The 19604-nt window shown below is 37.0% G+C and overlaps 1 protein-coding gene across 1 annotated transcript; it reads right to left on the bottom strand.

Annotated features, from left to right (window-relative positions):
* Positions 1–14868: 14868 nt before the first annotated feature.
* Positions 14869–19591, bottom strand: LOC128217666 (N-acyl-phosphatidylethanolamine-hydrolyzing phospholipase D-like). Its single transcript, XM_052924968.1, has 6 exons — positions 18866–19591; positions 17701–17997; positions 17232–17429; positions 16478–16626; positions 16037–16151; positions 14869–15348 (listed from the first exon to the last, which is right to left on the bottom strand). The coding sequence occupies exons 1-6, from the start codon at positions 19070–19072 to the stop codon at positions 15220–15222; spliced, it is 1095 nt and encodes a 364-aa protein (XP_052780928.1). The 5' UTR covers positions 19073–19591; the 3' UTR covers positions 14869–15219.
* Positions 19592–19604: the final 13 nt, after the last annotated feature.

Raw genomic sequence — 19604 nt, 5'->3', positions numbered from 1 at the left:
CACGGGGGGAAACTCAACAGGTATATAGCAAAGGAGAAATTCAACAAGTCCATAGCATGGGGGAAACTCAACAGGTCTATAGCATAAGGGAAACTCAACAGGTCTATAGCATGGGGGGAACTCAACAGGTCTATAGCATAGGGGAAACTCAACTGGTCTACAGCATAAGGGAAACTCAACAGGTCTATAGCATGGGGGGAACTCAACAGGTATATAGCAAAGGAGAAACTCAACAGGTCCATAGAATGGGGGGAACTCAACAGGTCCATAGCATAGGGGAAACTCAAATGGTCCATAACATAGGGAAACCTCAACAAGTCTATAGCATAGGGGAACTCAACTGGTCCATAACAAAGGGGAACAGAACATGTCCATAACATAGGGGAACTCAACTGGTCCACAACATAGGGGAAACTCAACTGGTCAATAACATAGGGGAAAATCAACTGGTCCATTATATAGGGGAACCAAACAAGTCGATAGCATAGGGGAACAGAACATGTCAATAACATAGGAGAGATTCAACAGGTCCATAACATAGGAGAACAGAACATGTCCATAACATAGGAAAACAGAACATGTCCATAGCATAGGGGAACAGAACAGGTCCATAGCATAGGGGAAATTAACTGGTCCATAACATAGGGGAACAGAACAGGTCAATAACATAGCAGGGACTCAACAGGTCTATAACATAGGAGAACAGAACATGTCCATAACATAGGGGAACAGAAGCTGTCAATAACATAGGGGAACAGAACATGTTCATAACATAGGGGAACAGAACAGGTCCATACCATAAGGGCACTCAGCTGGTCCATAACATAGGGGAACAGAACAGGTCCATAACATAGGGGAACAGAACAGGTCCATAACGTAGGGGAAACTGAACAGGTCCATAACATAGGGGTAACTCAACAGGTGCGTAGCATAGGAGAAACTCAACAGGTCAATAGTATAGGGGAACTCAACAGTTCCATTACACAGGGGAACAGACTAGATCCATAACATAGGGGTTACTCAACAGGTGCGTAGCATAGGGGAAAATCAATAGGTCAATAGCATAGAGGAACTCAACAGGTCCATAACATAGGGGAACAGACCAGGTTCAGCTTAGATCAGTTGGGCAAACATATTCCACGAGGATGATTGTTCGATCTGATGTCGAGCCCACATAACAACACTACTATTTATCTGTACTTCCTTGTCTGATATTCCCACTGGCTGTGTGCCCGAATATCTTCAGTTTCCTTCTAGACAGGGCGACATACACAGTGGCGATGTAATCTAACTCCCCATTCACTCCATCGCCACTAGGGTTATTCCATCTCTGAGCCGTTTGATCGAGAATCAGAACTTCTACGAATTACGGGAACCCAAATTCTACAGGAGTGTCTTATTGGAACTTCCAACAATGGATCATTTATAAATATATGTTGGTATTTCCTTTTACGCTCGATCTATTGAAAATTGCATTTTAAATTTATTTAATGTAAACGAATTTTCCGATAAGTGGGCTTGTATCAGGAGCTGTTTACATGATCAGTTTATTTAAACGAGTAGATGCATATGTTTAATATTGACAATTTCTCCAGTGTTACATTTATATTACAAAATCGGTGCGATCGATACATAAATTTTGCTATCTTGGAGATCGACGCTTATCAAAACCGTAATCCACATTCCACAAACAGTCTACTGAATTGCAAGGATCGATTTAATTTGAAGAACTTTTTAAAATGACATTGTATATTATGTATGTCAAATTACTTCTCAATAAAAATGACAACTTTAAGAAGGGGAAAGTTTCCAAGGCACTTAAAAAGTTGTAAAATATATTACGAACAAAGAATTGGCGCTGTTGTATAAATATATTTTGTTTTAATAGAAGCCTGTCAACATCTACCTCAATAACTAAAGTCCCAATTTATCGTGGAAAGGTGGCAATGTAGGTTTTCGCCAACAGGTTACATTATGTGACGGGATCAGATATTGAATTAATATATTCAAGGAAGTTTTGCGAATAAAAACAAAACACTTGTTTTCTTTAAACACTACAACTCGGCATTTTACATGGCATTTATATATACACCATGATGAAATGAGAAAAGATAGAAGGACCAACTATGTGAATGCTTCCATGGTGTAGCAGTGTGTCGGTAACTGGTCAATAACATAGGACGATAACATATTCATATGGTCAAGAACATAGGGGAACTCAAAAAAGTGTAACATGGCCGTCGTAACAGGTCCATAATATAGGGGAACTCAACTGGTCCATATCATAGAGGAAACTCAACTGGTCCATTACATAGGGAAACTCAACAGGGCTATAACATAGGAGAAATCAACAGGTCAATAACATAGGGGAACTCAACAGGATGAAACACGGTGTGGCTGCCGGTTACAGGCCAATAACGTGGGTAAGCTCAACAGTGTTTTATACGGTGCTGCTGTCGGTAACAGGTCAATAAACTGGTGGAACACAACATGGGGGTGGACTCAACAGGCCCAAAGCATTTGGGGAACTCAACAGGATGAAACATAGTGTGGCTGCCGGTAACATGGCAATAACTTGGGTGAGCTCAACAGTGTTTTATACGGTGCTGCTGCCGGTAACATGGCAAGAACCTGGGTGAGCTCAACAGTGTTTTATACGGTGCTGCTGTCGGTAACATGGCAATAACTTGGGTGAGCTCAACGGTGTTTTATACGGTGCTGCTGCCGGTAACATGGCAATAACTTGGGTGAGCTCAACAGTGTTTTATACGGTGCTGCTGCCGGTAACATGGCAAGAACCTGGGTGAGCTCAACAGTGTTTTATACGGTGCTGCTGTCGGTAACATGGCAATAACTTGGGTGAGCTCAACAGTGTTTTATACGGTGCTGCTGCCGGTAACATGGCAATAACTTGGGTGAGCTCAACAGTGTTTTATACGGTGCTGCTGCCGGTAACATGGCAATAACCTGGGTGAGCTCAACAGTGTTTTATACGGTGCTGCTGCCGGTAACATGGCAATAACTTGGGTGAGCTCAACGGTGTTTTATACGGTGCTGCTGTTGGTAACAGGTCAATAGCATAGGGGAACACAAAATACCCATAACATGGGGGGAAACTCATCAGGTCCAAAGCATTTAAGGAACTAAACATTCCATAGCAAAGGGGAAACTCAACAATCCAATAGCAAAGGGGAAACTCAACAGGTCCAAAAGATAGGGAACAGAACAGGTCATTTACAAAGCGGAACTCAACAGGATGTAACACGGTACTGTTGCCGATAACATGTCCATAACATAGGGTGAACTGAATAGGTCCATAACATAGGGTGAACTGAACAGGTCCATAACATAGGGTGAACTGAATAGGTCCCAAAGTTAGGGGACATAACAGGTCCATAACATAAGGTGAACTCAATAGGTCCAAAAGATAGGGAACATAACAAGTCCATAACATAGAGTGAACTCAACAGTTCCAAAACAAAGGGGAACTCAACAGGACAATAACATGTGGGAACTTAATAGGTCAATAACATAGGGAAACTTAACAGGTAAATAACACAGGGGAACTTAACAGGTCAATAACATTGGGGAACTTAACAGGTCAATAACATGTGGAAACTTAACAGGTCCATAACATGGGGGAACTTAACAGGTCAATAACATAGTAGAACTCAACTGGTCCATAACATGGGGAACGTAACAGGTCAATACATGGAGGAACTTAACAGGTCAATAACATAGGCGAACTTAACAGGTCAATAACATGGGGAAACTTAACAGGTTCATAACATAGGGGAACTTAACAGGTCAATAACATGGAAGAACTTAACAGTTCAATAACATAAGGGAACTTAACAGGTCAATAACATGGGGAAACTTACCAGGGTGCAACACGGTGCTGCTGCCAGTAACAGACCCATGAGAGGAAATTCAAATAGTTTATTGCTTCTTATGTATACAAAATATAATAATAATTTCCATTTTAGTAAAAAGAAACATGCAAAATAAATCGTACATGAACATTATTCATGCTATCAATCAAAGATACACTTGTAAAGAAGGTAATTGGAAAAAAATGCTATAATTATGTATATTACAATGGTTTTTGTATTCGATGCAAACGCAGTGAATACCCGTACAGGTTTTTAACGTGCCGTAACCGCCCAACAAGGTAGTGTGAAGTGGAGCGTTTTGTAAGTGATCAGACGAGCAGACGAGCAAGCAGTCGATTTACTTTTACTAACAATACAGTGGACCGGCATTTTATACGGTCTTCACTTTTACTACAAAAGTTGAAAAACTGATTTCATTATCAAACTATCATTTTTCAATAAGAACATCTTAAGAATCGGTCCACACATAAACTGTTATTAAAGGGACTAGACACCAGATGGTCCCAAAATCGGCAAATACACTGCTAGTTCCAAAATTCAAGCCTAGAATGTCCATATGAGCTAGTATGATGCCGATAATACATCATTTTACATGATTGAACACATATTGTTGCTGTCCTCGTTGAGTTTACCCGTTTAAAAATAGCACATATAGTGTGTATATATAGCATTTGAAAGTGACGGATTAGATAAATATACCACCGCTATTTTTTAAATTTACTGGGATTTACGTGGTAGCTAGACCCCGTAAATTTCGAAATGGAAAAAAAATACACAATAAGGTAAAAAAGATATGTGCCGGAAGTGATGTAATACATCAGTAAATAAGGTTCAATGCGTTATACACAACGATATCAGTGTTATGTAAGTTTTTGGCTATTTTCTTCCAATGGTATCATCTGGTGTCTAGTCCCCGGCTTTACAAAAATCAAATCTGCAGCTTTCAATGTTCATGAACATAGGATGTAAGAAGCGTTTCAATATACTTACATGTACGTGTAAATAAGAGATATATTAACTTATATATCATAAACTTATATACTGATAAGCCATTAGCAATAAGTATAAAATGGTAGTCACAAGTCACAATCATTATGTAACACGAAGATGATTGATATTTGCAAAACAGTAATTTTAAATATAACAAGTATGTTGTTTGCAGATTACAAGACAACTTGAATCAATAATATTCCTGATAAAGGAATAATCATATGTTTCCAACATTTCATAATACCATAATGTCTAAAGATTATACCATACTCTTATGACAATTGAATAGTATTCACACATTGTTTAACAATGGAAAGACCGATCAGATCATTAAAGATTACATACCTGAATTTAATAAATGATGTATTCCAGAGTAATATTCTTGATTTTGCGTTATTATGATAGAAACTTCGTAAAATGCACGATAATATAGACAGATAACAAATCACATATCTTTCATGTTTGTGTGTATTGTCGAGACAGTAGGGTCGTAAATAAAGAAATAATCTAAGATTAACCAAAACAAAAATGGTAAAAGTAAAAGTTAGATGACATGAAGTAACGTCTTAATGATTAAGAAGGAGCGAAGTGGGCGTAGCGAACGAGCTCTTCCCAAGCATTAAGATATACCTTTGAACAGGTCTAAATGACTTAGAATGCAACCGCATTGGCTGATACATGGATTGTGTATGGCAGTGGGCGGACCTTTAAACACCAGCGATAGTTGAAAATAAGTTTAGTACTTAATGATTGCCTATCTGCAATTTCATTGGCTTAAACTATAGGTTGTATTCTAATCTGGGGTATTTGTAGATAATGTCAACAGACTAGAACATTGGTCTTCCGCAATGACTGAGTATGTAGATACACATGGACTGCGCGTATCCTTGACCGCCTCGAATCTTTTACTTCTATGTATCATAGATAAACGGGGCGTAGATTTCCTGAATGCCGGTTGTGTGACATGATAAATAAATCAAAGTGCTAAAGGCACTGATGGACTACGGTTTCATTCCGGGGAATGTTGACAACCATATTTCAAGCAATGAAAAAATCGGCTCACATCACAAGGGGTCACTGTTTAATGGGCTAGCTTAAACTTTAGACTAAAACTGCTTGCAAGCTGCAAAGGAAATTTGAAAAATCTAGTTAAGTGTGTGTAGAGTGAGGGGGGTAGAGTGAGGGGGGGGGGCACACACACTTCTTTAATTTGATCAAATCCTTTTATTTCAAAGGTCTGTTATTTGCAGTTTCAGAGAAGATTTTCAATGATGTAATTATATACTATATAGAAAACCTGTCACCTCTTTTTCAGGGGAGCTTTAAACCACAGGGCCATACTTTGAACAATCTTTGTAAAAGATTGTTACATTGTACACCTATATCAGACTGCATACACATTGCTATTAGGAAGTAGTTTGTATTTAAAAAGAGAAGAATTATTTTCTCCCCCTTAATTTGTGCTTGGTATTCAATTCATATAACATGTTACCATGATAACTTAGTGCTGTTGATAAATATTAGACACTGCCTTCTGTCTAATGCTATTCATATTACTGCTGCAGACTTTTGTACATAGCAAAGCAAGTTGAGTAGACTAAGATGAGATGAATATCGTTTTTAAAGTATGAAATATTGAAATGTCTTTTAAATACTTTGACCATCAAATTTCATAACATGATGTCAGTAGTTCATCAGACTGCTAGTGAGAATGGAATACCAAACATAATTTTATTCTTTATTATATACCCATCATCAATCCACATGCAATAGATATCACAAAATACTTTAACCCATATTCTGCTCCAGTGCAATACGGCCATATACCACTCTTGTGATGTCACGTCATAACAAGTATGTTGCGCAATATTAAATTGACGTCATTAAACCAATGAGTGCATCCTTAAAATGAATTTTATTATGCAAAGATGTGGCTTCTAAGTGATCTAATCAGTAATGTATATAATAAAAGGGTTATTAGTACTGCGTTTTGATCCGGATATGGCGGAATGTCATATTTGATTCTGGTAGTATTTTGTAGATTTGATTTTACTCGGCTTGTGCCTTGTGAAATCCGAATCTGCAAAAATCTAATTGAGTTAAATACAACCTCCTGGATCAAAACGCAGGAACAACAAAACCTGTTACCCCGTGGACAGAGCATCTTTAATCCACAGGGCCATTGTAACTTTGAACAATCATTGCAAAAGACAACTACATACAAGATGCTTAAGGAAGTAGTTTGGAAAAATTAAGAATTATTTTCTCCATCTTAATTTGTATGCATTAGATAACTCAATAATTGCAGCAGTTGGCCATTCTTGTATTGTTATCTGTCACTGTCCTGATAGCTCCCTATCTCAATAGATGCAAAAGGTTGTAGGTTCATGATTCTCCTGGTCCAATATGTCATACAGGAATAAGATGTTGAATGCAGAATCAAGAAGCTTTCTTTTCAGGCACTCCAAATTGAATAATACTGTAACATTTGGAGTGCCAAAAATTTGTTGGATTCCTAGGCAACAGGTATCAGGTGTTGCAGTACATTTGGCAAATACTTTTCACCCGTCCTTGTAAATCTAAAAAAGCTTTCATTTCGCAAAAGTAGTTCATATAACTATATTAAGGTTGCTAAATCAGAGTTTGAATAATTCTGCAAACTAGATGTGCCTTTACATTAATTGCAGCAATTTGAACTCAAACTCATACTGTCAAATAAGCTGGTTAAGCAATATCCTATGTTATGATAAAAGCATTGCCAAGTTGGTAATTTGAAAAGACAAGAAATTATATCTGGTCAGGGTTTGACATAGTCTTTCTAGACAGCGTGCTGGACTTGTTTTGCAGTTACTTTGAAAATCTTCAAAAGCTAAACTGAACAAGACTGGAACAAAAAACTCACAATACCAAAAGGGGTTTTAAAGACTTACAAGATCATTGTCACATCACCTATGCCATTAGTTCTTATCTACAAACTTAAGTCAACATAATAATTAATATTTTACATAAATATTGCAATGAATAAAACATATTGCAATAAGTGCCAATAACATAGCAATCAAGTATGATCACTATAGGCCTAAACATGAGATTTCAACATTTCCTGATAAACAATAAATAATTTTACTTAACAATTTTCTCATTATTTACACAAGCTGAAAAAATGGTCTCTTTTTGAATACTTCACATATTTCATGGCTTTCATCATTCAAACTAACATTTCGCTTGTTATTTCAATATTCAACGATTTTGTAAACATTCATAAATGATGGTTAAATTAACATTCATGCTAATCATGCCTAACAAAAGTACCTGACTGACCAATCAGTATCCAATTTTGGCAGGGCTTATTGGTGGTTCATTGAAATCAACCATGACCTCCCACAATCTGCACTGATCAACAGTAGTTAATGAGTTGTTTCAATTGTTCTTATTTGCATAAACTTAGAAAACAACTGCAGTGAATAAAATTTATTCCTCATCACTGAGAGAAAGTTTAGAAAAATGAACGAGGCCGAGTTACATCTAGTAGGATATCAAATCCTACAAATGTATTCATCATTTTATATAATCGTATTTAGTAAATGTTAAATTTTTGAAAGTCTAAAAAGTTTCATTTTTTTGTATATCAAAGAACATTTGTGTGTATAATTTTGATGATATTTTGTGATTCATTTAATTTCAATCTTGTTTCATTTAGTGTTTAATCCCAAGCTTTCTTGTTCACATTTAAGTGCAAGAAAAGTCACTTAATAATGATCTGAATAAATTCATTATAATGTAAGGTCACATAAAGGATATATTGTGCTTTTTACAAATAACATTTTTTTATCTGTTTAAAATTATGTCAAATGTAGTGCATTGAAATTTTATTATGAGTTTAAAGCTGCACTCTCATTTTAACAATTTTTTATTTTTTTGTCTTGGAACGAGCTAATTTTTGTGAAAATCCATGGAAACCAGTTATATAAGACTGCTGATCAAAATTTAGATGGCAGATTTTAATATCAAAGTTAAAAAAATGATGTTTTAAGCATTATTCTTAAACTGTTAGTAATGGTTTAAGCCATAAAACATTAATTTTCGAACGGAAATATGACAAACTACGAGCTGATTGTTTGTCAGCAATCTGAAATCATTGGTTTGAAGATGTTTACGCAAAAATTTGCTCTTTCCATGACAAAAAACGGTAAATCTGTGAGAGTGCAGCTTTAAACTATGACAGGAATAATTCAAGGGAATTATTTTTTTGTGATTTTTTTGTGATTTCTAGCATTAAAATGCCTGAATCGCATGAAAAATTATAAATTATGTAAGGTATTCTCACATTGGTCACACTTTTTGAACTTTGTGCTGTCTTCTTTTTGTTTGTCTCAAATTAATACAGCATTGGCTTCACTTGTTGTTTATGAAAGGGACTGTACACCAGATTGGCACCAAAAAAGTTGGGGTTTTTCTGTAACGAATATAAGGACACTAAAATATTTTACTCTTTGATATCGTTATTGTAAATAAAATACCAAAATAAAAAAAATGCAGTGAAGTGTCGTATCCACTATGCTATGAAGACTTACTTTTACTGGGTGGAATTTTCCAGATGAATACCTAACTCGCTAATATCATGTAATAACATCAAATGCAGATCACGCATAAGGAATGAATTCTACTCGGTAGACATACCTAGTAATCTTTCTTTAATGGAAAAACACGAAATAACTGCTATTAATAAATCATTTGTAAACTATGGGGATCATCAGTTAGTAAGTCTCAATGCATTGATTGTACACATCGATACCAAGTTTATGTCAATTTTCTACAATTTTCTTTAAATTTTTGCATCATTAACTGAGTACAGCCCCTTTAAACTGTACCTTATAATGTCTATGACTTAAATATTTAATAGTAATGGTCTACAACCAAGATTTGTTTTAATTATCCAGGTTTCAAACTGCATTGTGTATGCGATTTTTTTACAAATAACATTCACCCTGCAAGGTACTCATATTTGGATGATACATAAAGATTTGCACAGTCATTTATGTATACTTGCATTTATTGATAAAGGATACCTTTTTCAAATCTTTGATTTAGATTGCAAAGTATAACTTATATAAATAAATATATATTCTTAACTTTATCTGAATACACAAGCTAATTGCCTCAATTACAATTGACTGACCAGTGCATAATGATCCATGTAGTGATCCAATCTCATGCCAAGATGATTTCTGGTCTGACATCGCGAGGTTAGTTATTCTTAAGCATAAAAAAGCCTGGACAGTATTTGAGAAAGACTGTTGTGAGGTTAAATCTTCATTACTTCACTATTCCACAACATTGGGTGATAAGGGAACTTTATTGAATATTTTGATTTTAATTTTGTTCCCTAAACGCCACAAGTCAACTGATTAATTGATACAAATTCAATTCTATCTCCACAATATTCGGCACTGCATTGTTAAATAAAACTCAAAAGTTACACTTGTAATTATTTAACCAAGTACCTTTCCCTCAAATATTTCACAAATTTATATTGATCTATCAACAACAATGCATCACCATACAGTATCTTTGACTGATTTTTGATTTCCATTCTTGGCTAGAAAACAAAAAGTGAGAACAAAGCGTCCTCAGAAAAAGAACTTGTAAAGTATGCACCAGTCAATTGTAACTCCCCCCCCCCCCCCCCCCAGGGAATAGCAGGTACTTTGACCTTTCGGTCCAGCCAATACCCGGTAAAATCCCTGCCCTGCGAGAACGAACTGGTGGTAAAATCGCGTCAATACACCCCCCCCCGCACCCGGGGATCTAAGGTAAGAGCAATTCCCTGATATATTTTGAGGGAAGACAAAACCACCGCAATCACCCGGCATTGCGATGACACTAGTTCTGGCTTCCATAACTTTATTATATAAATGTTGATATTTATTTTTGACTGGTGCATTTCACAGGGGCAGGTTGTGTTGTTTTGACACACCACGTCTCTGTCCGTTTTGTTGTTGTTGTTTTATCTATTTTTAGTAAGAATATGATGTGGTAACTGTAACTTGTGATAATTGGCAATTTTTATTTATTTTTTATTTTTATTTTTTTATCTTTGTAAAGATATTCCAAATAATTGTACGTTGACGGATTATTTTTTTTATTTTTGATATGGCAAATCCTTCACGTACAAATTGTTTAGTATTAAAAGTGGGTAGTTGTTCCGATCAGGATTCCGGGTTAAAGCATATAGCGTCTATAAAATATCATAAAAACAAGAAATATTACCAGATAATGTTATAGTATATTAGTTCCGTACACAAAAAATAAATATCCAACTTTTAATTATGAGTTTGACGGCTTTTTTTTCATTTCATTCTGTCAAAACATAAAGATATATACATGAAGGGCACCTGCAAGGCTTCAGGGCACAGTTTTAAATCGCTCGGAACATTTCGGTCATGGCCGAGTTGTTACGATTGTATAACGAGGTCTATCTCGAAGCTTTGTCGGAGGAGGCCGAGCTATTACGATTGTATCGAGTTGTTAACCTTCGCATAATTGTTGTCTGTGTCCGTCAACTCTCGCTTTATTGGAAAGGTAAACAACTTGTTTTAATGCATTAAATGCTTGTTTAGTGCAAAATAACATTTCACTTACATGGTAAAATATGAATAGAACTTTTTATGATCAATTTCAACCATAAAATACTTCACTTAAAACAATTTCAATATTTTTAAAACACCCCCGTTTTTTGCACATTCCCGTTAAGACGTTAGGGATTGGAAGAATCCCGTATAACACGTCTATTATTTTAGACTATTGTAAAGGGTGACGACTTGACCCTGAATTTCCATATATTGGCCGACATGACCCTGTTTAAGAAGCCAAAACTTTTGTGTCAAAACAATGCAACCTGCCCCTGTGGTAAGAGAGGAAATCAAAATTGAGCATGCAAGATTGTTTTATCAATGGCGATGGTTTATCTCAATGTCATGTACTTACACTGAGAGTGGCTCCAAGACTTTTCTATGCACATAGGTAAACAATCATCTTATTCACAGATGCTGTGCACATATTCATATATTTGGCTTCATTTAGAATGAAACTTCATAAATAAGTATGCGCATATTTGATATTTTTTATCTCCATTTTGCAAAATTGAAATCACATGATTTTTTCAAACGAACTTGGTATTGCTTGAAAATTTACGTGTCAAATTAAAAATGCTACCCAAGGTAAGATGAAAATAAATCCGTTTGATGGTGGTAATCATTCAATGGCGGCTTTATTGATAAATTTCCTCAATAAAGGTTACACACCACCATTGTTTTTCCCTATATAATTCAATGTGAAATTATAATTTTTAGACAACATTTAAAGGCATTTCGAGCGAATGCAGGATATGATAACCACATATATTCTTAAAGTACAAGCTTTAAATTACATTTTAAGCCAATAAAAAAGGGAGGTCAAGTTATTCCTAAGAAAAGTCACTCCACTTGAAAAACAAACTCTAAAAATTGCACCGTCCGCCATGACAGTTCTTCCAAAATGACCTTTCAACTATAGGGCAGCGGTTTATGCTTTAATCTCTACTCTAAATGATAAATCAAGCAAGAATAGATACTTAAGGTATAAAAGTTTCAGGAATAATGATAGTTTTGATTTACAGTGTATTCAGCATGTGAAAACATGTCTATCAATCATAAGAACATTTTTTATTGAGAATTTTCCACACAACGGAAGTACATATGACGTAATGGTGACGTCATTTCTAAAACACTGTGAAATTCACATCATCAGCATCCGGAAGTAGTGATAACATAAATGTATGTCTGAATCATTCGGCCGCTCTGATCAGAGTAAATTTTGAGGTCAATAAGTAGACTGGTACCCTGATTTACTTTTCCTCAAAAATATAAAGATATACAGGTACGCGGCATATGGTTTTTAGTTAACATTAATAGTATTTGAACAATAAATACCAAAAATCATGTTGTATTTAAAAATGTGCTAAGTGCTATGCGATGATTAGTTAAAAAACTTTGTATCGAAAAGAAAATATCACGGAAACATGCAAATTATGTCGAAAAAAAGAACAGGGACCGACTTCGAAATACCAACATTGTATGCAAAGGAAAACAATACTTTTTTAAACCAACTTTCCTGGTTGATTTCTACTTAGACCGCACGCTTTATTCGCTTTACGTATGAATTCACAAGATATTTCGAATGCGCGACGGGCACCTCTGTTAGCTGATACTGGTTTCTTTTCGGATAAAAGAGAAAAAGGGTACCAGTCTATCAATACAGAGCATTGCACGGAAAAAAATTCGATGCGTCCTTTTCCAATATGTTCATATTCTTGTTGCATATAATCTGACCGTATGCAAAAATATTCATGTAGTTAACCCGATTAACTCACTCGCTACGTATGAATTTCTTGATCATTAAAAGAACATACAGTTAGTAGGAGAACTATTTTTATTGGATGTTTTCATTGTAATCAGTTCTGGTACTACTTTGATTATTCAAATTCGCTAACGGCAATCCAATCAAAATACAGCGTATGAATACATTACGTCGGTGAACCCCCAGATGCGGCTTGAGAATGCAAATAGCGCGTTTATGGCTATGAACTAGGCCACAAGTGCCCTAGTCCAAAAACAAGTTGTGGCTGAAATGTTCTCTCGGCGTGAATTTGCTTGAATGCCGGCAGTTCCGTTTGATCACGTTTATTATTACGTCAAGTTTTCATACACTCCCAATTACAGGTAAGATTAAAAGAAGACATCTGATATGATAATGTTAATCAAGCAAAGAAATGCATAAAACAAACATAGTGAATGTCAAAATAAAAGTGCCCGATACTTAAAAGGCTGGCCATACAAAATCGTCGTTCGCTGAGCTTATTACGCATTATGAAGAGCCTAGCTCAGTATATGGAAAAGGGAAGAATATAAACAATCGTTTACAAAACAATTTTCGTTGAAATATTTGACGTCAACATTTCTCGTAAATTACTACATGTCATGTCAGTAAAAACGTCGATAGCGTTTTGTGGTAAAATGATAAAAACTGCGTGTTCTGCGATATTATTTTACACAAATGAAGACGTTTAGGTAAGAACATCAATTCATAATGTGTTTCCAGTCCGTACAAAAACCTCCGACCGCCAGCAAGCCGCGATACCGGCTTGCACACGTGGTCTCGGGTCGGATTTGTCTATCCGGACAGGACAGGCATGAAATAAATATCATACATTATAAATGAATTGAAGAGAGACTCATGATTACTGTTTTTTAAAATGTTCTATGTAATACTCAATAAATAATATTCACTGATTCATCAATAATGTAACTGTAGTAATAAGGAATTTAGGATGTAGATCGTGTATCTTGGTGGGAGTGAGTATATACGTTATGCAATGTTATACAACTCGGTCCACTCGGGCAAGTTAAGATGATAAGTCCGGTCTGGAATTCTATTCCATCTAGGGAATACACAACGCTATATTGGTTATCTTTCGACGGCAAATTGCTGAAAACCTTATTTAATAGGATTCTTCTGTCCTTAATAGTGTTGAATTTCCCTAAATCCTGTGAAGTACTATTATTTTTCTAGTAGAGGCAGCTATCACCTTGACCTATAGACATCGGTATCAAGTGGGGTCACCATCAACCGAACATGAGCAATGAACATCCCACGTTTTAAGCAATTCTACAAAAATTCGATCCAAAGTTATTGATTGGAAACGATACCGACCATCTATATTTTGAGAAAGGTGACATATGACCTACTGACCTAAAATCGATAGGGTTTATCTACGGACCATGACCAATGTTCATACCAAGTTTGACTCCACAACATGTCGTGAAAACGCAAGCTATTGGCCGGAAACGACGTTTGAGGCCTACAACCTCGACGAAGGCGACGCCGGACAAATAATCCGTATGTCTATGCCATGTTTTAGAGGCCACACAAAGAAAAACCAATGAAATCGTTTTATGTTCAGTGGATTTAAACATAGAGTTTAATTAACAACAGTTGAATGGTCCGAATTTATGAAAAAAATAACTGTTTGATCATGATCGTGCTCTAATATAGGTCATCAAATGGTGCAACAGTCAAACAAGCAACTGACAGTGATGACGTCAATGTGAGGTAGCGAATGAGTAAACAATATGGTAAAAATGTAAAAGGTCATCTAAAATGGAAACCCGTCCAATCAGAATCGATTGTCTACCCAACAACAAATCATCCTTTGAAAGGAATGTTAGTCTGTCCGCGCATGTCGCCGCTACATTATGTAGCAAACTTCCATAAACCCGCCCTTCCCACTCGCTCAATGCTATCTGTCTTCCACTGTCTCCGAGTCCAGGTCGAGCACCTCACCATGGCGAACAGTGGTAAAGGCAGCTTCATGGAGCCCACGGGCGGCGACTGCGTCCGCGAGTTTCGTCTTTGGCTCCATGTACGGCTGGAAAAAGGAATACAATATATAGTACAATGCTTTGTGGCACTACACGTGGTAGGGTAAATTTAAACTTGAGAAGTTTATTCTTATATATTCGAGTTAGCTCATTGTGACCATTGCTGTTGGCTGATATAAAATATGATCGAGTAAGTCTCCTGCGTAGAAGCTGAAAGTGTTCTTTAGAGGATCAGAGAACTACCCCCTTGTCACCTACACAGCCCCTTCTACTCATGCGGACAAAACCTCTAACTCACACCCTCACTCACGAATCAATAATGTTTATTATGAAGGATAATCAAATATGAGTATGTATGGTCATCTAAAGGTATTTTCATAGTACACTAGATAAACATGTACACTGATAAAGTTCAAGGGTCTCCGTCAGTTGTAGACCGGATTAACATACAAATCATGAAACTTCAAAACTTCGATGTTCATGGAAAATTAGTTTCACTTTCCAGACTTGAAGATTATTTTTTTTTAAAAAGAGTGTTTTGTTTAGCAGATTATTCCGCCGATCCGTAAATTTAATGTGGCGTTTGATTCCTCACTATTGCAACACACACGAATTATCCGAGAACGAACACTGCACACAAACATTCATCATTCATCACACGGGTGTTGTTATTCGTTATTATCAAACAGAACAGAACGAAATACAACGTTACAGGTGTAATAAAGGGCCTCTAACCTCCACTGTCATGACGTATGTCCCCCAATGAATAGCCAGGGAGCGGCGCGCTCGGAGATCCACGTGCATCTCAACCGCCTCTTCCGGGTTACAGTGTTGCGGCCGCATAAACCATCTAAAATCAGGAATATGCTGAATTATTTACACCAGTGGCAGATTTAATCTTGGATAATGAAGAACCAATCAATGAAACCATCTCTTAATAAATCAACTTAGTTTGTCAAATGGATTATGAATTCAATCTATTCTTCCTGTTTCAACACTTTGTTATTGACCACATGCTTGTAACTAGCCATACTCAGAAATAACATATTCATTATTGTCACAAGCTGTAGACAAGTTCGGTTCGTGCGAATTTTGCAATGTGTAGACTTCCTTTTCAATTCGAAATGAAGAAACTTTCTTTGAATTACTAAAAAATGAAAGTATATGCCGACTAACCGTGGGTGGTAAGCGCCGATGGGTATTGCAGCGAGGGAGAAGGGCCCATACTTCCGGCCGATCTGCCGGAAGCCGAAACAGTAGCCTGTGTCTCCCGCGAAGTAGAAGTTGTGCCGGGGGCCCTGCACCACCCAGCTCGCCCATAGCGCCTGCAGCACACATGCAGATATATAGAGCATTAACAAGAGCACTGCATAAGGGTGAAAACGCTGGTCTGTTTTTCTCAATTCATAAGGGTCTCATCTTTACAATACCTCAAGTCTATGGGTGTGCCTTGCTAAACATATGCGTATTATGCAGGGTGTGTACTATAAGTGGAATGCCAATATACTGAACCGGTTTTTAATTACAATTTCAAGTTAAGGATGACAAGAACGCCGCAAATACAACTATTTTTTCTTCGAAAAAGATGTGGGCTTTGAGGTTTTATTTGTTTTATTTTTGACATATTATTGCGCATTGTGAATAATTTTATGTTCGTATTGCATCAATACTGGTAGTTAACTTTAACCGATGTTGATTGTAAATCATAGTTTCATTTTGTGTTTACTTTCGACTTAATATTGCACGTTATGAATCAATTCAATGTGAACATTGCTGCGATACCTTCTGCTGGTGAACTTTAACAGATCTTTGATTGGAAAAAAGCGAATTAAGGAATACCGCTTTGGTAAGGCCATTAATCCTATAGCATCAATGCAGTATTAAAAATTTCATCTGCCGCATTATTGGAACCGTACAAAGTGACACCAACCTTGTCTCTGTCGGTGGCGGTCCTTTGGCACCAGTGCTGTGAGGGCGTGGCGGCGATGGTGTACTTATGTCCGTGCTTTTCCAGGGACGCCTCCTCCCACCAGGTGAGCTCTGTGACCATCTCACAACCGGCGTCCCGCATCCACTTCGCCTGTCCCTCCGCCACAAACCAATGCAGATTCTTGCCGAACCGCTTGTTCTGATACCATAGTTTAAACAGTAACCAATTAGTGCTAGTCGATTGTTTCGCTTTGTGAAGAATATCGTGATTTGCATATATTACACGTGTGTCCATAAGCCCGAGAAAATACACGTAAACTTCATAACAATTAAAATGGTATATGTAATAAAAGCTGGCTGCCGATAAGGGAGGTTAGTCTTATACAGGGCAATGGTCGTGTCTAAGACGATATTAATTGCGTTCAAGGTAAAGAATATCGTTAACTTTAAGATCATCATGACTCACTGACCAGTTTAACGACAGTAGAATACTCGAGATGGTCGTAGTGATTGTGACTGATCACCACGGCATCCAGTTCAGGCAGTTCGTCGATGCTGCACGGGGGCGGGCGGTACCGCTTGGCCCCCATCTTACCCAGGGGTCCGCATTTATAGCCCCACACAGGGTCTGTCAGTACCACCAGGTCGTCGACTTTCACAAGAACACATGCATGTCCCATCCACACCGCTCGAAGGTTGTTGCTTTTTTCGCCGGCGGCGAGCGTTTCAATGTCCGGCTTGAGGACGGGCAGTGTTTTGTCCAATTCCTGAAATATCAAAAGTAGTGCTGAGCATTGTGAGTACGGTTAATATTGCGGCTATTTCAACCGAATGCATGCCGAACTCCTGTTATTCACTAACATACTGGCATTTATTTAAACCATTGATCCCGATCTGTTATAGTACACAGCGTATTGTACCGCAAAGTTCTATCTTTAAAAAAGAAATCATATTTTGCTTTACAGTTTTAAATTTTGCAACTTTCTTTAAAAAGTAGTCGGGATTATTTTAATGAATGAAATTATGTTTCATATGTATATTTAAACCAAACTCGTCAGCATTGTGGATTGCATCAGCAAAGTTACGCTTGCTATGAGATGTCGTGTCGGTTACTCTTTATACCGGAAAATACCAAATAACTTCCGAATGATGCATTTATTTTGTAAATAATACTTATAATCGTATACCTTGAGGTGATATATTTATAAATACGACGTAAAAGGGTACAATTTTACCAGTTATCTGTGCGATGTGTCAGGCTCGTTGTGTGATCTCAGCGTGGTAGGAATCAAATAAAACTCTCTGAGAGACAGTTAAAATGTATTCTGATTGTCAGGTATTATTGATAAATATGTATAAGTGCAATTGCAGAAAAGTATATCAATTAATACTATATAGTTTTTGACTTGAAAAGTTCTTCTAAAAATGAAGTGGCCTAGCTATGTGAACTATCGCTACTTTCTAGCTCAATCGATTAAATATGTTCACCGTTAACCTGATAAACTTCAAAGTTGACAATGTCCATTCCATGTGGATCAGACGCAAACATATTCAACTAATTAGTTTTTACGAATGCGGCCTTCGGCACATGGAATAGCGGCCGATTGATAACTCATTTCAGAATGCCATATTTACCTCCTTGTTGTTCCATGGTATCCCACTGATGTTGTTCAACGCAAAATCCTTCATCAGCCTCATAAGGTGTGTGAAGCCGCGGTCCTCGTAGGTCGGGAATGGGTTCCGGTATCGCCCGTTCTCCTTGATGGGGCGCACCAGCTCCTCCTGGTCAACGATGGGCGTCACGTTTGGTATCTCCGCCTCCGTACTGCTCCCAGAACCCATTGTTACTGTGCACAGGGATGACTATTCTGGCTAGATATGAAAGTTGTATACTACTTTTAAAATCCGAATACTGAGGAGCGTTCTAGACTATCACATTAATCACGCACAATTGTCCACACATTTAGACACATCTTTGGATGGTAAAAATATAAAGATTTGAGGACTGCTGTAGAATTATGCAATTCCTCATTAAAATACTCCACCACAGTCCTAGATTGTATATATCCTATATCCCAGTCATTCAATGTTTGTTCCACAATATGAACTTTACACGCGTGTAAAGTTCATATTGTGATCATATCCCAGAGTGTACCAGTATGTTATAATGTATCCCATATCCCAATCTTTCAATGTTTGTTCTACAATATGACCCTGACAGACAAAACGTTTATATTTAGTTTAAAGGAACTTTTTAATTATGTTTGAGTACTTCTTCAACCGTCCAAATTCATTCCTATTTTAAACTTTAAAGACACATTAAACCAATTGTCATCACGAAAAGTGTTGCATACCACTGATTGTCACACTTTTT

The sequence above is a fragment of the Mya arenaria genome, chromosome 14 (assembly GCF_026914265.1).
Source record: "Mya arenaria isolate MELC-2E11 chromosome 14, ASM2691426v1".
NCBI lineage: Eukaryota > Metazoa > Mollusca > Bivalvia > Myida > Myidae > Mya > Mya arenaria.
This window is presented reverse-complemented; position numbering and strand designations above follow the sequence as displayed.

Coding starts and splice junctions, on each gene's coding strand:
- LOC128217666 (XM_052924968.1), bottom strand. CDS start 19,072: ATGGGTTCTGGGAGCAGTACGGAGGCGGAGATACCAAACGTGACGCCC. Junction 17,998..18,865: donor TACCATGGAACAACAAGGAG/GTAAATATGGCA, acceptor TTGATATTTCAG/GAATTGGACAAAACACTGCC. Junction 15,349..16,036: donor CATACGTCATGACAGTGGAG/GTTAGAGGCCCT, acceptor TCCTTTTTCCAG/CCGTACATGGAGCCAAAGAC.